This window comes from Lates calcarifer, linkage group LG2 (genome assembly GCF_001640805.2).
Source record: "Lates calcarifer isolate ASB-BC8 linkage group LG2, TLL_Latcal_v3, whole genome shotgun sequence".
NCBI lineage: Eukaryota > Metazoa > Chordata > Actinopteri > Centropomidae > Lates > Lates calcarifer.
Window position 1 is genome coordinate 9,728,845 of NC_066834.1, and position 17,238 is coordinate 9,746,082.

The window sequence follows — 17,238 nt, forward strand, 5'->3', positions numbered from 1 at the left end:
GAGAGAAAGAGAAGACAAGAGAGAACAGCAGTTGGTTTAGGCATTAAAAAAATGATGTATTCACATTGATGTCCGTTGTTTTGGCGACTACACAGTCCATGATACTACGCATCTTTACAATATAAGGCGGTAAAACTTAATTGGCATATTATTTTTTTTTTAAATCATATTATTATTATTATTATCTGGCTATTATTACCATTATTATTACTGTTGAGTTCACATGAAGGTAGGCTTCGGAAATAAATGCATGGAAGACATTTATGTTTAGCACAGACATTACGCACGAAATTTTCTGCTCATTAAAATAGCCTCCCTTCATCCTGACATTCATACTTACATGTGAAAAGGGGCCAAAACGAAATCGCCTCAGCCCCCCTACAAACAAATCTGCTGGAGAAGGAGGAGGAGGAGGAGGAGGAAGGCTAGGTGAGGATGCAGTTCTTCGCTTTTGCCCAAATTCCCCACTTGATTTTGGGGGGTAATATCACACATATCCATCCGTCGTATCCAGCCAGCGACCATAACATCCACTATGTACATCCGTGGTCTGACGCACACTCTGAGGACGGACACTTTTTTGGCTGCGTCTCGACGTCTTGTCTCAATTCAACAGGATCTATTGCCACTTCAGCCCCCGTTTGTGCTGCATCGCTCCTGCTATACGGGCAGCAATAGTCATTTAAGGGGAAAAAAGAAGAAGCAGGTGTGCAAGCAGCGAGTTGGCATCAATGACAGCTCCACACGGTCACGGCGAGAAGATGCGAGGGTGGGTAAAAGTTTACGTTCACGCAGGCGAGGGGAAATGGCCCCATGGTTAAGTCTGAGCATCACACATCTGTCTGTCTGCCGCTGTAGTCCTACCTATACTCCTGTATCCCTCCCATTGTGTATATGTGTGTGTGTGTGATGATGATGGAGAGCCTCGGTGAGAAAGTCGTTCATGTACCGCAGCGCATGCAGGCGGTGCTCGGTCCTCCCCCAGTGGATGCAGCCGGTCACTGCGCACCGTGCTGCAGTCTCACACCCGAGCCGCCTCTGCTGCCCTTCATCATCACTGCTGGGTGGCAACCGGTGTCCTTACCCCCCCCCCCCCAAAATAAGAGTAACGCATTACTTCCCACTCATTCCTAAAGTAACGTCGCCAGCGTAAAACGTCGTCATGCTCGCAATTTTAAGACAAAATCATCCTCTCAACCCAACAAAACACTGGCTGTTTTTGTCACGTTTTACCTTCAGATATTTCTGGGCAAAAATGTGTCAGAAATCTTAAGTTGTTTTCAGTATTTTGTCTTAATCGAGTATACCCCACGTGACCAGAAATCCATATAAAGATTTCACCTGAAGCTGCACAGGTGTGTGTACCAAATGAGCTTACGTTCAAAATATGTGAATTTACAGCCCTGGAAACACTTCATGCTAAATATACTTTTCCCACAATTTCTCTGTACCCAGATACTGATCAGGCATATCAATTCATTATTATCAGAGCTGCAACAATTAGTCGATTCATCATTCGTCATTTTCATAATCAGTTGTTGAAATCATTTTTCAAGCATAAATAAAAAATGCTTTTTCCTGCCTCTCAAACATTAAGATTCTCAGTTTTATTTCACAGTGAACTGAATATGTTTGGGTTGGCCAAAAACAAAACAAGACATTTTAAGCTTTCACCTTTTTCTCTGGGAAATTAGGATGGATATTTTAGATCTGCAGTTTCCCCCATGAGTAAACAGGAAAACTAAACGTCATTCACCTCCATTGTTTCTGCCCTTACTTTGATATTTGATACAACTAAAGAGAGCACCTAAAAGAGAACACCACCCTTGTGGAAGTGAAGTGAAATCAGTTATTTGTTCTTTACCCTTTCCCAGAGCAGTTCAGTCAATAGAAATAACAGAGAAAACCACTGAATTTGTGTTGACGCCGCAGATGTAAAATCAGCAGCTGCTCAAACGAGTAATGGGCCGTTACGGGTACAAAACGATACAAATTTAGTGGTCTACCATTGCGGAAATTTACTTTTGACAAATCCTCAGCTGTATAAAACACTGCAACATGTAAAAACATCACCTAAGACACAAATAACATCAAATAAATACGTGCAGCCAAAGAAGTGCTACTGATTTCAGCCAAAATGTGGTGGGAAATAAAAGTATAAAACATGATAAATCTATTCATGAGGTTAACAACAAGCCTGAAGTGGACAGACATTTCAGCAGCCCTCTGCCATCATCTGGTCCCTGATAAAACCCCAACAGCAGAAACAACATTGTGTCTCTGCCCCCAGAAAATGTCACCCAAATATAATTAGCATATCATGTAACTACAGCAGTTTCAAAGACTTCCCTGTCCAATTTGAATCATATAAATTAAGACACCAGTTCATACAGTGTATAATTAAAGGTCATCCTCTCACCCTGAACTAAGAGAAACAGCTGCACACTTTAGTTTCTGTTTTCTTCTTTCTTCATGAGAACCTGATATAAACCTGATTTTTCTGAGAACAACAGAGAGTACAGTCTCCAATTTGGAGTCTCCAATTTGGAGACTGTAACACAAAAAGCAGCCTAACAAATTACTGTGCTCAGGTATTAATTAGTCAAACAATGCATTTACTATTGATAAAGCAATTAAGAGTGCATTACTTTTTTTGAGTAATGACCATGAAAACCCCAGACAAGTCAGGGTAATGAATATTGCAGTGATTTTTCACTCATAGGGCCACATTAACTCTTATTTATATACAGGTATATGCAACTGTTTTGTGGAAACAATGATACTTAACAAAAGGAAGATTGCTTTTGACCATTATACTGTACACAAGTAATTTGATGATTAGCGAAGAACTGAATGCAATGTCAAAAAGTCTGTGTTGAAACTTTCAAGTGACAAAAATTTGACGTCACAGACTTTTAACATAATTAAAAGTAAAGCTGACAGAACTCTCAATAAAAACAAGATAAGGTGAGACGGTTTATTATCATATACTGTTCCGTAATATTACTTTTGCTTTATCTTCTTTTTAGCTTGAAAAGCGGATGTTTGTGTCGTTGGTCTATGTCAGTAGTGCCATATAGCCGTGTCTTTTGGGAGAGCAGGTGCACTAGCTTTAAAAAAAAACAAAAAACAGACATTTCAGCACCTGGCGAGTTAACTGTTGAGTCACTGTTATTGATCAACCACCCTATTGCCACCACAGATTTATTTGGATCATTTTGCGCCACAGGACAGTAAAGGTCTTATTCATTGCACCTTTGAAACCTCCCAGATTTAATTTGATTGTGCAGATAATTGGTTTTTCTGCAGGTAACACTGCAGGCCCAGTGCTGGGACGCACAGTAATCAGTAGCTGAAGCCCATTCAGTCCTGTCCATTTGATTCAAAAACTCTAATTAGGACAAAAGGAGCCTGTTATTCCAGAAAGCAGATACAATATTCCTCTAAGGAATCCTAATAATTCCCTGGGGTGTTATTTTAAATCTCTCGCTGTAATACTCCTGTTGGGATATTTCTGGTTGCTTGTGCAGTCTTCTACTAAAATGTATTATACAATCACTGTGCTTCTTTTTCATAAGAGGAAAATCTGAAACAAAATGTAAAATCCAATGCAGAGGCTTATGCTTGCGAAATAATCAGTGCTGCTGACAGTGCAAATATCACTCGCTGATTCTTTAAAGAGTCATTTCTGCTTCTTTCTCTCTCTGTGTTACAGATACTTACCTAAGACATTAAAGGCGCTTTTTTTCCGCGTCTGCACAACATGTAGGCAATCTTCCACCCACCACATGCGCACACATCACATGCACACTCACCCCTTGCACTTCATTGAGCATCCACCTCAGTCAGCACCAGGGGGAGTTGTGAGGTCAGTAATAATAAGAGGTGATAGAGTGAGGATAGAAGGTGGCTTATTACACACAAGTTTAGACACACTTTGAACTGATCCCAGAGCTGTAACGCCGCTGCATCTGTTGACAGCATCCTTCTGCATCTTCTTTTCCTATTGAGACATACATGGTGAACAAATCCAAGTTTATTAAAATCAGATTATTTGAAAGAAAAACATGTCATTCTGAAGCTCATCCTGTAATCCAGAACATATATTTATTTCCAAGTTACCCATTTGTTCATCGTTACAGCCAGGACCTTTACCACAGGAAAATGACAAATTCAGAAATAATTATGAGGTGTAAAAAATGAATAAATAAAGCTGTTTCCTTTGTGTCATTTTTAAAAGAACATCATTTAAAACTAGTAGATGAAGTCAGAAAACTTTGAGACATTTGACACTGGAGTGTAAGAGTCAATGATGCAATGCTAACCTTTTAACCTTGTCAGTGTGATGGAAAATCTGGTTTTGCATCAGTGGAGCACAGGAAGTTTTCATTTAGTCAGGTACATTTGTCTCCTTGAGACTGAGATTCCTGAGAACAAATAGCATAATACTACATGAAAAAAAATCATTCACACAAGTGTTCAGCTGACATAGGGCTGGCCAATATGGTCAAAATCAGTATCATTATTTATAATGAATATGTATCCTGCACTGATGAACTCTATCATGAAATGGCAAATACATTAAAAAATAAAATTAATCAAATTTAGAGAGTAACCTATCACCTAAACACAGTATTTTCTTTTCTTCCAGTGGTTTAGCTTCTCAGTTTGCTTCAGTGCTGTACAGGTGTACTCCAGGACCCTGTGTCAGTGTGCAATAGTCCTTCAGTTCATGGTTGGATCCTTTTAACTTTTCACTGACAATGAGTATCAGTCAACTCATGACTAACAGGTGTACCAAGTGGGCTATCTGTGGGGTTGTGTTCGGGCAATTTGGACCTGTGAGCTCAGTATATTTTAAATTCCTGGACTGCATGGACCACGGCATGTATATGAAGCATGTCCTGAACCATGTGTTCATGAGACATTTAACAGGCAGCAACAGACCACAGATATGCTAATAAAAGAAATAAAACAACAGATATGAAATGAGATTGGATATAAACATGGTAAGGGAACAGAGAGAACAGGAGGCAGTGAAGAATCATCAGCAGTCGATACACATAAACACACCTACCACCTACTTCCACACAGAAACATCCAGCACAGTCACCAAACAAAAGTCTTGTCCTTGGCAGTGCTGTGGAGGCGTTTGTTTAGACCTGATGGAAGGAGGGAGGGGTAGGTGGGGGGGGCATGAGCGTGGGGCGATGCAGTGTATTCAGGGCCTTGGTGAGTGTTTTTTTGCATGCGACACAATGATGTTTAAAGGAGTCCGTTTCTGTCGGTGACTGTGATCACGAACTCGTACAGTAGCAGATGGAGCGGCAGAGGAGGTGAGGCTCTGCAGAGAAGATGGAGGGGGGCAAGGTGTGACTGAGTGGGTTTGTGGATGCTGTCAGTCCCGTTAAAGCTGTGTTTACGGTGTGTTGATAAAAAGTGAGAGGATTCTGTTCCAGAGCTCAAAACCAATGACCCGGGACTCAAATTTGTGATGTCAGCAAGATGTACAGCTTGGAGCTTTTTTATATGTGGCTTCATATAAAGCTTGTTTGAGCTTTTGCACCCAAAGGAGATTTTTTTTATAGTGGTGCCTAGAGTTATGAACCAGAAAATCATTCTGGGCACTGAAACCATCACCTCGTCCATCATTTCTAAATTGATTCCCAGTGGACGTTAATGTGACATTACAGGGCGGGCCCTCTCTTCTTATGGCTGTGGAAAAGAGAAATAAGATGCTCACTAGGATATCTTTTGCTCGGTTCATTAGTATTATTTTCTTTTATCTTGCTGCAGTACAAATTAGCTATTTTTAGGACCATAATATTGACATGTACTTGAAAGTCTTACCTGCCCTTTCCAGACTTGAGGTTGACTGTAAATAAGGTGTTTATGTAATTAACATATCAATGCAGTGCAGGCATGGATGTTGTGTTTTCAGCTCCATACCTAATAAATCAATTTTCAGTACAGATGTGCTCATTTTAAGAGGAATTACCAGCTGTTGCAGAAAATGACTGATGATGTGTTCTATTCTGAATGCAGGATTAATCAACTATGACTGGTGTTCATTAAGGACAAAATGCAATGCTAACAATGATGTATTTCAGCTTAGATTTCCTAAAGGGAGTGGCGCCTTAGAGGACAGGGTTGACACTCTATAAAAGTCCTTGCAGCCTTGTTAAGCAGGTATGGCAGTTCAGCAGGATGCTTGGGATTCTGAGTCCCTGGTGGCTGCAAGGGCAGACGGAGCAGCAGTTGGATGAACCGTGGCTGCTGCCCAAGTTGTTATATTGTATTGTCACTGCAGACTGTCCAGCTCATGGTGCAGTGCTAACTTTTTACTGAATGCAGCACACTACAGAATTCCTAAAAAAAGATGCAGGAGCAGGAGTAGGCTTGGGGGCTCCTTTAACTGTATGGAACAAAAGTCAAGCAAAGTGGTGTAAAAAGGTGTATATTTGCTCAAGTACTGTGCTTAAGTACAGTTTTGAAGTATAGTACTTGTAAGTTACTTGAATTCTTGCTTTGAATGTTACTTTATATTTCTACAGCACTATATATGTCCTTTTTACTTTTTAAAAAATTATATGGATTAAACCAATTAAACCAATCATATAGAAATTGTGCAACATCTTTACCAGCTAGAATATTAACTAGAATTACCACTTGTATAACTCTGCCAACCAATCCATCTGCAATTAGCATGGGAATTCTTGAGTTTTGCCCAAACATGTTTAGTGGGTTCACAGTGACCTTGACCTTTGACCACCAAAATCTAATCATTTAATCTTTCAGTCTAAATGAAAATTTGTGCCAAATTTGAAGAAATTCCCTAAAGACACTCCTAAGATAGGTACTAAATGATATGAGAACTCCTCAATTACTGGATCCAAGTGAAAACTAAAGTGCGCCTCATTAATAAAAACATGCTACTGAGAAACTTTGGAGTGATTCACACAAATAGATTATTCATACAGATTTATTCCTGCCGATGAGCTTCCCTGCAGTTGATGTATCAGTTTTTAGATCACGCACAGAAAAGTACTTAAAGCCACTGTGGGAAACTTTTTCGACTTTGGCATCCCATAGTGTTAGGATCAAACACTCTCTGGCAGTGTCTTTTTCTACAGTGTCTTGAATTTGACTCCTAAGATGAATGGGCTGAAAGCAACACACAGACTATACCAATATTCACTTGGATGGTCTCATTTCTCAACAAACAAAAGCCTATGCCAGAACTATTTTAAAGATGCCAAAAATACATAAAAACTGTGGTTTTAGAAATAAAACACTGACTTTCAAATGTCACATTTTTTGGTGAGTCTGCCATTAGTCTCTGACAACCTGCTCTGTCAACATAATTGAGTTTATAATGAACTTATGAAAGTTTATTTCATGGAAGTGACAGAAATATGCAAAGTCGCAAAGCTCCTTTGATGACTTGTAGAGTAATGTATGCCTCAGGAAAAGACGTGATGCATTTCAGAGATCACTTCAAATATAAGCTTGAAAAGACTTATTTTAAAAACTATTAACTCTAGGGTTCCTTTATAAGGTTCTAGTGGTTACAGAGGAGGTTTTCAGGAACATTTAGGATGTTTTAGTCACTGATTGGAAGGTTCTAGAGGTCCATAAGGTTGTTCTAGGGGTTTTTTACAGAAGGTTTAAGAGAACATTGAAGAGTTCCTATGGGTGGTGTTTGGAGGTTTTAGAGGTCCTTTAGGAGGTTGCAGTGGTCAGTTTGGACGTTTCTAGTGGGCTTTTTAGAGATTTTAGGGGTCCTCTAAACACCTATGGGAGATTTTGCAGTGATATGTTGGACAGCAACCCCACTCCACCCAACCCCTCCCCCTCCATAAGCAAAACACCAAATGTGGAAATGTCCTTCGATGAATGTTGTTCATCTCTCCAGCAGAGTTGAAGAATTTATGACAAGGAGCACTGAAGACATTGTGCAGCCTTGTGGTTGAATGTCCTTTAGTTTCTTTTCCTTTATTTTGTCCCCCATCTGTATATGTATAATTGAACTGTGCATACAGAGAAAACAGTGAGAATGACTTTCTTTAATACAGTGGAAAAATGACACAAAGCAATGAAGATGGAGCACAGCAGCTTAATTACTGATGCTCGTATCAGTGTTTTATATCATACTGTGGGGGCAGATTCATGTTTATATTTCTGTGGTCCACCTAAGCCTTTCAGTCATGTAATCTTAGCGAGATTTCTGAAGATACCGACTCGCTCCTCCTCATGTGTAGGAGGAAAGGCCTTGAGCCATGGGCCATCCCTGAACTGTTGAGGGAAAGAGACGAGGATTTGCTTTTAAGTCTAAACAGGTAGGAAAAATAGCACAGAGTCAAGGTTAAACCGATTAAAAGGATTTATGAGCAGCACTATTTAAGTATAAGAAAGGACAGTCACAGGTTGAAAGCTGTTACAGATGTTTAGAGAGCAATAGGGGGAACCAAACTTGCAACTTCGGTTCAAAGCAACTACAGAGTTCTAAAGGTACGTCTTCTGTTAAAGACTGGTGTAGATAATATGCAAACTGCTTAAAATCTATAAATTATTTGTTATAGGTTTATAATAAAAAATGGAGTTGCAGCACTACATGTGAAGAATTAGATTCTCTCAACAACCTTGTTCTGTTAAAAATAATATCTTCATGTAAATGCTGTGTAACTAATGTAAAGGAACAGTAAATACAGGTAACTAGAATCTCATCACAGTGTGGTAGATGTGAGGATTAGAGTCTAAAGAGTTAAGAGTATTTTCAATGTAACAAGTCTCTTAAAATCCTCATCCCTCCTTTATCCCTTTCGTTCTGCTGGTGTTGTTGAAGGATATTTTCTAACATGCAGCTTGATGAGTAGGTTTTCATAACAGTCACTACAGTTGAATTACAAAAAACATATTTTCTTACTTACCTATCTGCATCCATGCAGATAGTTCTGGGTTTATTTCTCTGGGTTTGGAGGGATCCACCTCTGACATTTCTTCCACAGGAACAGTCGTTTGACAAAATTTTAACTGACGGTAGATACCTTCTGAAAAAGCTACTCAACTGACGTAAAGATTATTTTGTTGATTCTTATTTATCTTTTATTAGATCAAATGTAAAGAAAGTTACTTGCTTGCTTGTGATTTTTAAAATGGTTTTTTTTGTTGTTGTTGGTACTTTGAGCACCACAAACATAATTCTGGTAACCTCAGTTGTATTGCAGGGGTGGCAGAGTCAGAAGCAGATATTTCCTAACCTTGACAAATAAAACCAGAACTATTTATATGACTGAATAGGTGTCATTTTGTTGAACCAACCCTTTAATGTCCTGATAGAGAGTCTACACAATGAAAAATATTAAGAAATGGATTTCATTGAATAGAGGCATGCTAAAAAACTATTTGTTTAATCTCTCTTTTCCAACTAAATTTATCTTCTCATTCTGCATTTCATCACAGATTCTATTCTATGATACTGCAAATAAATACTACTAACCCACAAGCCCCAGAATAATTTCAATTAAAAAAACTGGACAGTAAAGTCACACTGTGCCACCCTTTAACCCACATTAACTTGTTGGATCCCCTGATATGGTTTGAAGTATCTGATGTGAGACCTGATCCCCTCTTGTGGCAGACGTTTGTGTTGCACCCAGCAGAGGATGCAGCTGGTTGTCATGGCAGCAGTGCTGGCAGTGGCGGGGGCGGGGCAGGGCTGCAGCTTCGGCTGTCATCTAACCAACATCAGTATCCCTGTGGAGAGCTGTGGCGGCACCGAGTTCGTTTACACCACCATATGCGCAGGACAGTGCTACCACGAGGTGACAGATGATTCAGACTCTAAACATACTGTCTGTGACTTGCGGAACAGCCCTTGTCCACAGTAACTAATGAGACATGTGCAGGCCTGTGCATTTAATCTACCTATATGCATGGATATGTGAAGCTCAGCTCTGTTAACTGATCTGTTGTCTATTACTGATTTTTTTCTACGTCAGATAAACTTCAGGGAGCTTTTCCTTTTAGTTGATTTCACCTCAGTTCAACTAAATAACTATCACAGATTTATTTAAGTTAAAGGCCAGAAACAGTTAGAAAAGACAATTACATTAAATCACATAACAGGACAGAGAGAGAGACTGGCCAACACACATTACAAGATTAAAGCTTGTCAGGTTCCCGTATTAACTCCTAAAACACCTCCAGTGTAAGTGATGTTACATTCCAAAGTTTATCTGAAGTTAATAAGTAGCTTCAGTCGTCTGAATTAGACAAATTAAGTGGATATCTTTCTATACAAATTTCCCTATACCTTCCACTGCAGCTTGGCAAAGATACCCACATAATTTGGATTTACTCAGACTGCAGGAGCCTCTGCAGCATGTTCAGATGAACTTTTTAATACATTTTTGCACAAAATAACGACTGCAGGATTTTGACCCCTGTCACTTACATTGACAGTGCATCAATAAGGAATCAGAAGGAACAGGAGGACCTCATTTTGGCAACTATTCTGTCATTCTTTGCAATTTTAATTTAACTAACTGTTATAATGTGTAATAATTAATAATCAAGACTAGAAGCAAGAAACAAACAAACAAACAAACAAAAAGTTAGCTGGACAACTTTATTAAGTGAAACCCAGAACATGGACTAACAAATAAAGACCTGTTGAATGTTTTACTTCAAGAAGTTAACTCTGCTTCCTGAAATGCTTCCACGTTTACTGGTGCATCTACAAACATTACTGATGTAAATAGTCCTTCAACAGTGACATAAATCATTTTAGCCTCATAGGTTCATTTATTAAAAGACCTGCAGATTAGGTAATAATAATACAGCAGGTTACACAGCTGTATTTATCTGTTTGTGGTTAGATAGCCCTTTTATCCATTCCAATCACACTTTGCATTTTGTTTAAATATTTTTTAATTATATCTACATCTATCTCTCTATCTATCTACATCTACTATATATAATCTTTTCATTTATAAATTTGAGGATCATCTAGATTAAAGATCATCTTTCTTTCACTTTTTGTTTTCCACTTGTGTAAGAAACTGAATTAAATGTGTTTGGTGTTGATGACAGGATCCGGTCTACATCGGCCATGATGATTGGGCTGAACAGAGGGTCTGTAACGGGGACTGGTCCTATGAGGTGACACACATTAAAGGATGTCCAGTGGGTGTCACCTACCCAGTGGCCAGAAACTGCGAGTGTACTGTATGTAATGCAGGAAACACGTACTGCGGGCGGTTTCCGGGAGACATATCCACCTGTCTGTCCTCTTAAAGAACCCATCGTCCATCCTTACCTTTACTCGTGACTTGTTGTCACTCCTCTTGAGTCTGAAATAAAAAGGCATCACTTAGCTTTTTGGGTTTTGTCTTTTTTTTCACAAGTTTCCCTATCTTTTAAATTTGTTCTGTCATATCTATCAACAGCGTCCACTGCACACAGTTATCTTTAATCCAAAATCATAAGTCAGTTCGTATTATTAGCAGCACATTTCAACATGCTCTGCTCTGTTCTGTAGTTGTCAATACCTCAAACAATTTGTCAACGCAGAGAAAATGTGATAATTCAGTACAAAAGAAATTCTCTGTAGATGTATCAGTGAGATAGCAGAGTGACTTTAAAGGCTCAACGGCAGACTAGAGATTAAATGCCCCCCCCAACAGTTTCCCATTTCTGCCCTGACCACGGTGACTAACCCCTAAAATTCAATAATTCTGCGAATTCAGGTTTTCAACTGGAGGTCATCCTGTAAGAAAAAGACAAGTGGAAGTGAAAATATAGAATTTGGAATAGATCCAAAAGTTCCACCAAGGTCCACAATGATCAGTGGCTTATATATACATATGCTAGTGGTGGTATTTGTTTCTGTGCTTGAGACATTATTGCAATATTGTCCCAGTTGTGGTGATGCTGCCACTTTTTTACTTTTTCTGCACTGAGCTATTTGTAAGGTTTTGTAAGTTCAGCATCAAACTTTATTCCTTTACTTGCCAAGAGCTGTCTCGACCAGTTTAAATCAATGACAGTATTTTGCATCTATTTCTATCACTTCTTCTTTCTTCGCTTATTCACTTTTTTTGCCTAATATTAGATGAGAAGCTCTATGTAACTCTTGTTTGTCTGTAGATATAAAGCTTAAGGAGATGGTTAGCTTAGCTCAGCATAAAGACTGGAAGTAGGGGAAATAGCTGTAGTCCAGCAGACAACTCCTGGCTTTCTCATCATAATTACCATACAGATATGAAACTGGTAATGATGTCTCATCTGGAAAGTAAATAAGTATATTTCTCAAAATGTCAAATTCTTTTAATGCCTGTGTACATTGCATTACCTCAATACCAACAATTTCCCAGTTGCTGGCTGTTTATGCCAGCCAATATTATATTGTGTCATACTGAATTATTTGCCCTGTAATACAGGTAACTGCTCATCAAACTGCCTGAAACAACAGAAAGTGCAAACAGCCAATATTGGATTGAGGAAGATTTATTATGAGCAGTCAACAAAAACATGAAATATTGTCTCAATCACTGACCAATAAAAATGAGTGTCTGCTTCTGGTCTGCACGACTGCATTGTCTTTATCTCAGACAGCTGAGTTTTGCCTTAAAATTCAGGAAGCTAGAATCCAAAACTCCACCAAGGCAGAACTAATGGACATCCCTGCAAAGAAATGAGAAGAATAATAAATCAGCTCTCTGCCCTTAAGTCCACTGGAGACTTGTCATTGTTTCTATGATAGTATGGAAATGGCTTGTTTTTAGCCAAAAGCAGGTGTGGCCTGCCTGAGTCTGCAGCTTGTTAGCATAACATCTTATTAATCTGGAGAGCTGGACGAACCTGAGGCCCCTGCTCGTGACAGAGAAGTGACTCATTAACATGACAAGCTGTTAATTACTACCTACAGTGTTGTGACTTGGCAACTTACCAGCTTTACCCTAACAAGACCTCGTTTAGTGTGGACGGTGTCTACAGTAATTCAGGTTAGCAGTATAATGTGTTGTCAGCAGGAGTGCAGTGTAGGAATGTCATTGAGAAAACCATTGTGTTGTGATTTATTTTAGTATTTAATGTTTACTCTAAGGCACAACAGTTATGACCCTGGCAGGAGAGAGCAGGGTCAGTTATTTCCCATTTCCCCAGTTATTTCCCTTTTTTTCTAGTTGGTAAAAAGAGTAGCTCCAAATGATGAAATATTTGTTCCTATTGCTTGTAAAATTGAATATTTTACAAGAGTGAAGAAATGGAGAGAAGAGTGACACACATGTGAATGTGGGCGGTTGTGACAGCTTAGTAATTTTTTAAGGACTGAAATTTTAGTACTATGTATCATTTCCCTATTTGACAAGGTTATTCTCATAAATGGGCACAATTTAGTATTACACTTTCAGAAGGTTTGGGTACTCACAAGAGACAAATTAAACAACGAACTGTCAAAATTGAAGCTGCGGGGATCGAGATATTCTCACTTATAGTTCTGATAGTATGGGTTAATCTTCAAAGTAGCATCCTATATTTATAACAAAGCAACATAACAGTGTCTTATTCAGATTTTGGAGAAATAATCGTTTAACATTTTTGCAATTAGCTTTAATCCATAGTCATTTTGAATGCGACAGTAGAAAACAGCCAGTAGTGCAAGGGTTAAAGCCAAAGTGCCTTTACAAGTGAAACAATCAATGAAATGATAAATGATTGGACAGGTTGGAAAAGAAATAAGATGTGGGGAGATTACAGAAAGTATTGTTATGCCTTCACGCTGGCAACAGCCATTACCAGATGCATGTTATTATGTTTTTGGGTTGTCCGTCCATACATCCCATTCACGTGAAATCTCAGGAATGCGTTGAGGAATTTCTTCAAATTTGGCACAAACACTCACTTGGATTCAAGGGTGAATTCATTAGATTTTGGTGGCCAGAGGTCAAAGGTTAAGGTCACTGTGACTTCACAAACCATTTTTTTTGGCCATAACTCAAGATTTCATACGCTAATTATGACAAGATTTCACACAAATGTCTCATACTTGCTTCAGTGGCACACTGAGGGTGAGCTGTCAGTCAAGTTTTCAGCTTGTTGGTTGCAGGCTTGGAGGAAAAGTTAAGGCTAGATGTGGCCATGTCTGACCCTGCAGGCGAAGCTGACCTACTGTAGGCTGCTTGTAGCAGAGGAGTGCAAGCATGCAGAGATGGACTATACCCTGAAGGTACTATGTGAGACTAGCCAGTGATATATCACAGCATCAACATTTTATATTCCACAAGAAGCAGCCTGAGGTTTGCAGCCAGCAGAGGATAGAGGTGGCATGAAGGAATCTGAGAAGGATAGAAATAAAGCAGTTCTCCAGAGTGTTATTCCTGGCAAATAAAAGGCATTAGAAGAGCACAAACCTGCACCAGTGCTGAATAATTCCCCAAAGACAAAATTTCGACCACTTACAGCTGGGGTTAAATTGAATTGATCAGTCCTAAACCCTAAAGCAAAAGTTGGAAATCAGTGTCTACTATCTCTGTGAGTTGCAACTAAGAAAAGACAATAGTGATGGGAATCCCATATCTGCATCGATGCCAACCTCTGATTAATTGTTCTTTGGCCAGAGGCTGAGCAGCAATTTTTAAGGAAATCTGATGTTATGTTTAAGAGATTAGCTGCTCACAAACCAACAAACTTGCCAGAGGTTTAAATGAATTTGTGGATTTCTGCCCAGAGCTAAATAGACAAAACCAGAACGATAAATGACTTTAGGGCTGGGGGTAATGATTATTTTTTTATTATTGATTAATATGTCTGTCAGCTCATTGTTTGTTTTCTAAAAAAAATTGCTCAGAGTGATGTCTTCAAAGTAGGACTTGGACCAACAAATTTCCACAGATTTGCAATATAGAATAAGAAAAGCAACAAATGGTGGAATGAGCTAATATTGGCGTTCTTTACTCCTAGGGTCGGTCAGTCAATCCATTAACTTTCACTGATAGAGGCTGAAATATCTCAACAACTGTTGCTATTACATTTTGTATATACATTCACGTGAGCATCAGGATGACTCACAATAACCTTTTACATGGCACCATCATCAGATCAAATTTAAAGTTGTCGTATGAACAAATTCCTGCAAAGCTAATGACATTGAATCAATTACGTGACTAATAGTTTATCCTGAATTTAGTAAAACAGGCTAGCAGTTCATCAGATTCATAATACTAAATACTTGAACACATATAGGAGTGAAAGAAGTTTCAGAAACATCCAGAAGAACCTCAGACCTTTTCACACTCATGTTCATGGATTTTGTTTCAGCCTTTGACTCTACTCAGCTCCACACGCTCACACAGACTCTTCAGTCACGTCTGCGGTTCAATGTGAACACTGCAGGCTGGATATATGCTGACAGATTTCAGCCCGTTCGGGTCATTGGTGTCCTTTAATAGCAGCTTTGTTTTTACCCAGCAGCTCCCTGGAGGTTTGTGCTCTCTCCTCTCTAATGACTGCTGCAGCCAATATTTAGATGGACATTTTATCAAGTTTACAGACGACTCTCGCTCTGCCGTCACTGCTGGAGGGAGGAAATGGACACGGTCATGTAGTGGATGGCTTTGTGTCAGGCTGTGATGAATTCTTCCTTGAGTTGATTTTTTTAAACTAAGGACAGTAGATTTTTTTAGAGGTTCCAAATACTTATCATCACTGCGCTCTTTTTGACTGCTGCTAAAAGCACACAGGGCTCTGACTGGGCACATGAATACTATGTACTTTCCAGGGATTTGCAGGAGAAAACTGTTTTAATTTGGGCAGAAATTACTATGTTGTACTTTTCTTGTATTTGCTTCATAATGTTGTGTGATATCCTGGTTTGGCCTCTCAAGTTTAATTAATGTGTGATTTAAATCAATGAGAGTGAACTGAAACGTGTAAGAGGCAGAGCTGCTACCCTTCACTGGTTTGACAAAATAGAATTTTTATCTGATCGTGACACTAGATGAAAAATCAGGGGATCAAAATTACTCAAGTCCCTCTGGGGATCATGACTTTTGTGGAAATCCGTTCACCTGGTGGTGACCCCGGGTGATCACCAACCTCAACCTTTTTTTTTGGTCCAAGATGGCGGTGCACACGGACGTAGCTGCTCGAGGCTCCCTACTTATTTATACTTGTTTACAATTTTCTTTTTCTACTGCATTGTGTAAATTTTTTGTATTATTTGTGTAAATTTTATATTTTTATTGTACATACATATTTTCTACAGTGCACTGTTTGTTGTGTGGAGCCCGTCCCCCACCCCCCACTGTTTACACCGATTCATTTTGACAGAGTGATGGCCAATGGGGAAACACTTGGCTGACCAGTGGTGTAACTTCGTCAGTCAGTCAATCAGTCAAGGACAGTCATTTGTGTTTATTGATCTGGCCTTGATCTTCCAGCCAAAAAGAAATAAGAACAATAACAGCTCTCGGAAAGGAACGGAGCCATAATTCCCATCACTAGTGAGCACCATCCTCTGAGGAACATGAATATGTGTGCCAAAATTCATGGCAATCGGTCCAGTACCTATCAAGATATTGTTATGTTTTATTATTATGTATTACTATCATACCGCTAGCTTGGCTAAAACATGACATGATGGATTCAATTTCTTATAAATGGCTCTAGTCATAAACTTATCTTTTAAGCAATGAACACACAAAAAACTGGGCTGCTATCTGAACAAAATGTCCTGATATTACTCTTAACATCAACATAACAGTAACTGTGTGTGATTAATATTCCCACCGGCAGTCAGAATAGAGAGAGTGGGTGTCATTTAAAAGGTGATATCTGGTTTTGGAGCATCTCCTGTACTTGGAACTGGTGCAACATGATTTTTCTCACTGTGAAAAATATTTTAACTTGAACTTAAATCTGAGTTTGGAGGAAAACTTCAGCTGCTTTGATGAATGACTTGCTCTCTGCTCTCATTGACTTGGTTTTATAAATATTAATAAGCTTCATTTATATGTAGCCCTTTAAAAAATGAGCTGTAAAATGCATTATGAGGACAGCAGCAATGAAAACATAGCAAATATAACAGGACAGCATTCCTACATTTATTAAAACAAGATGTTTTGTATGATGTTATGGTAAATTGACTGCACATCACATCTCCTAGCATTTAATTTACAAGCCATTTAAAAACAGAAATATACGCCATTGTAATTCTTCAGTGTTCCCTGGAAATAA

General features: G+C 39.0%; 2 protein-coding genes across 3 annotated transcripts in view; one reads left to right on the forward strand and one right to left on the reverse strand.

Moving 5' to 3' along the window:
- The window catches only part of kcna4 (potassium voltage-gated channel, shaker-related subfamily, member 4), a 43,924-nt gene extending 43,019 nt beyond the window's left edge, over positions 1-905 (reverse strand). Inside the window, exon 1 of the mRNA XM_018683403.2 lies at positions 341-905. The gene's annotated coding sequence lies outside the window, so the exon portion shown is untranslated. The remainder of the gene's footprint in view (positions 1-340) is intronic.
- fshb (follicle stimulating hormone subunit beta) overlaps positions 1-11,377 on the forward strand; it is a 96,247-nt gene extending 84,870 nt beyond the window's left edge. The window contains exons 1-3 of one of the 2 annotated variants that reach the window (XM_018683404.2): positions 8,397-8,511; positions 9,641-9,824; positions 11,095-11,377. In XM_018683404.2, coding sequence (XP_018538920.1) covers positions 9,666-9,824; positions 11,095-11,298 — 363 coding nt within the window. In that variant the 5' untranslated portion in view covers positions 8,397-8,511; positions 9,641-9,665 and the 3' untranslated portion in view covers positions 11,299-11,377. Of the gene's footprint in view, positions 1-8,396; positions 8,512-9,640; positions 9,825-11,094 lie in introns of those variants that run through there. The other variant, XM_018683405.2, reaches the window with a different exon arrangement.
- Positions 11,378-17,238: the final 5,861 nt, after the last annotated feature.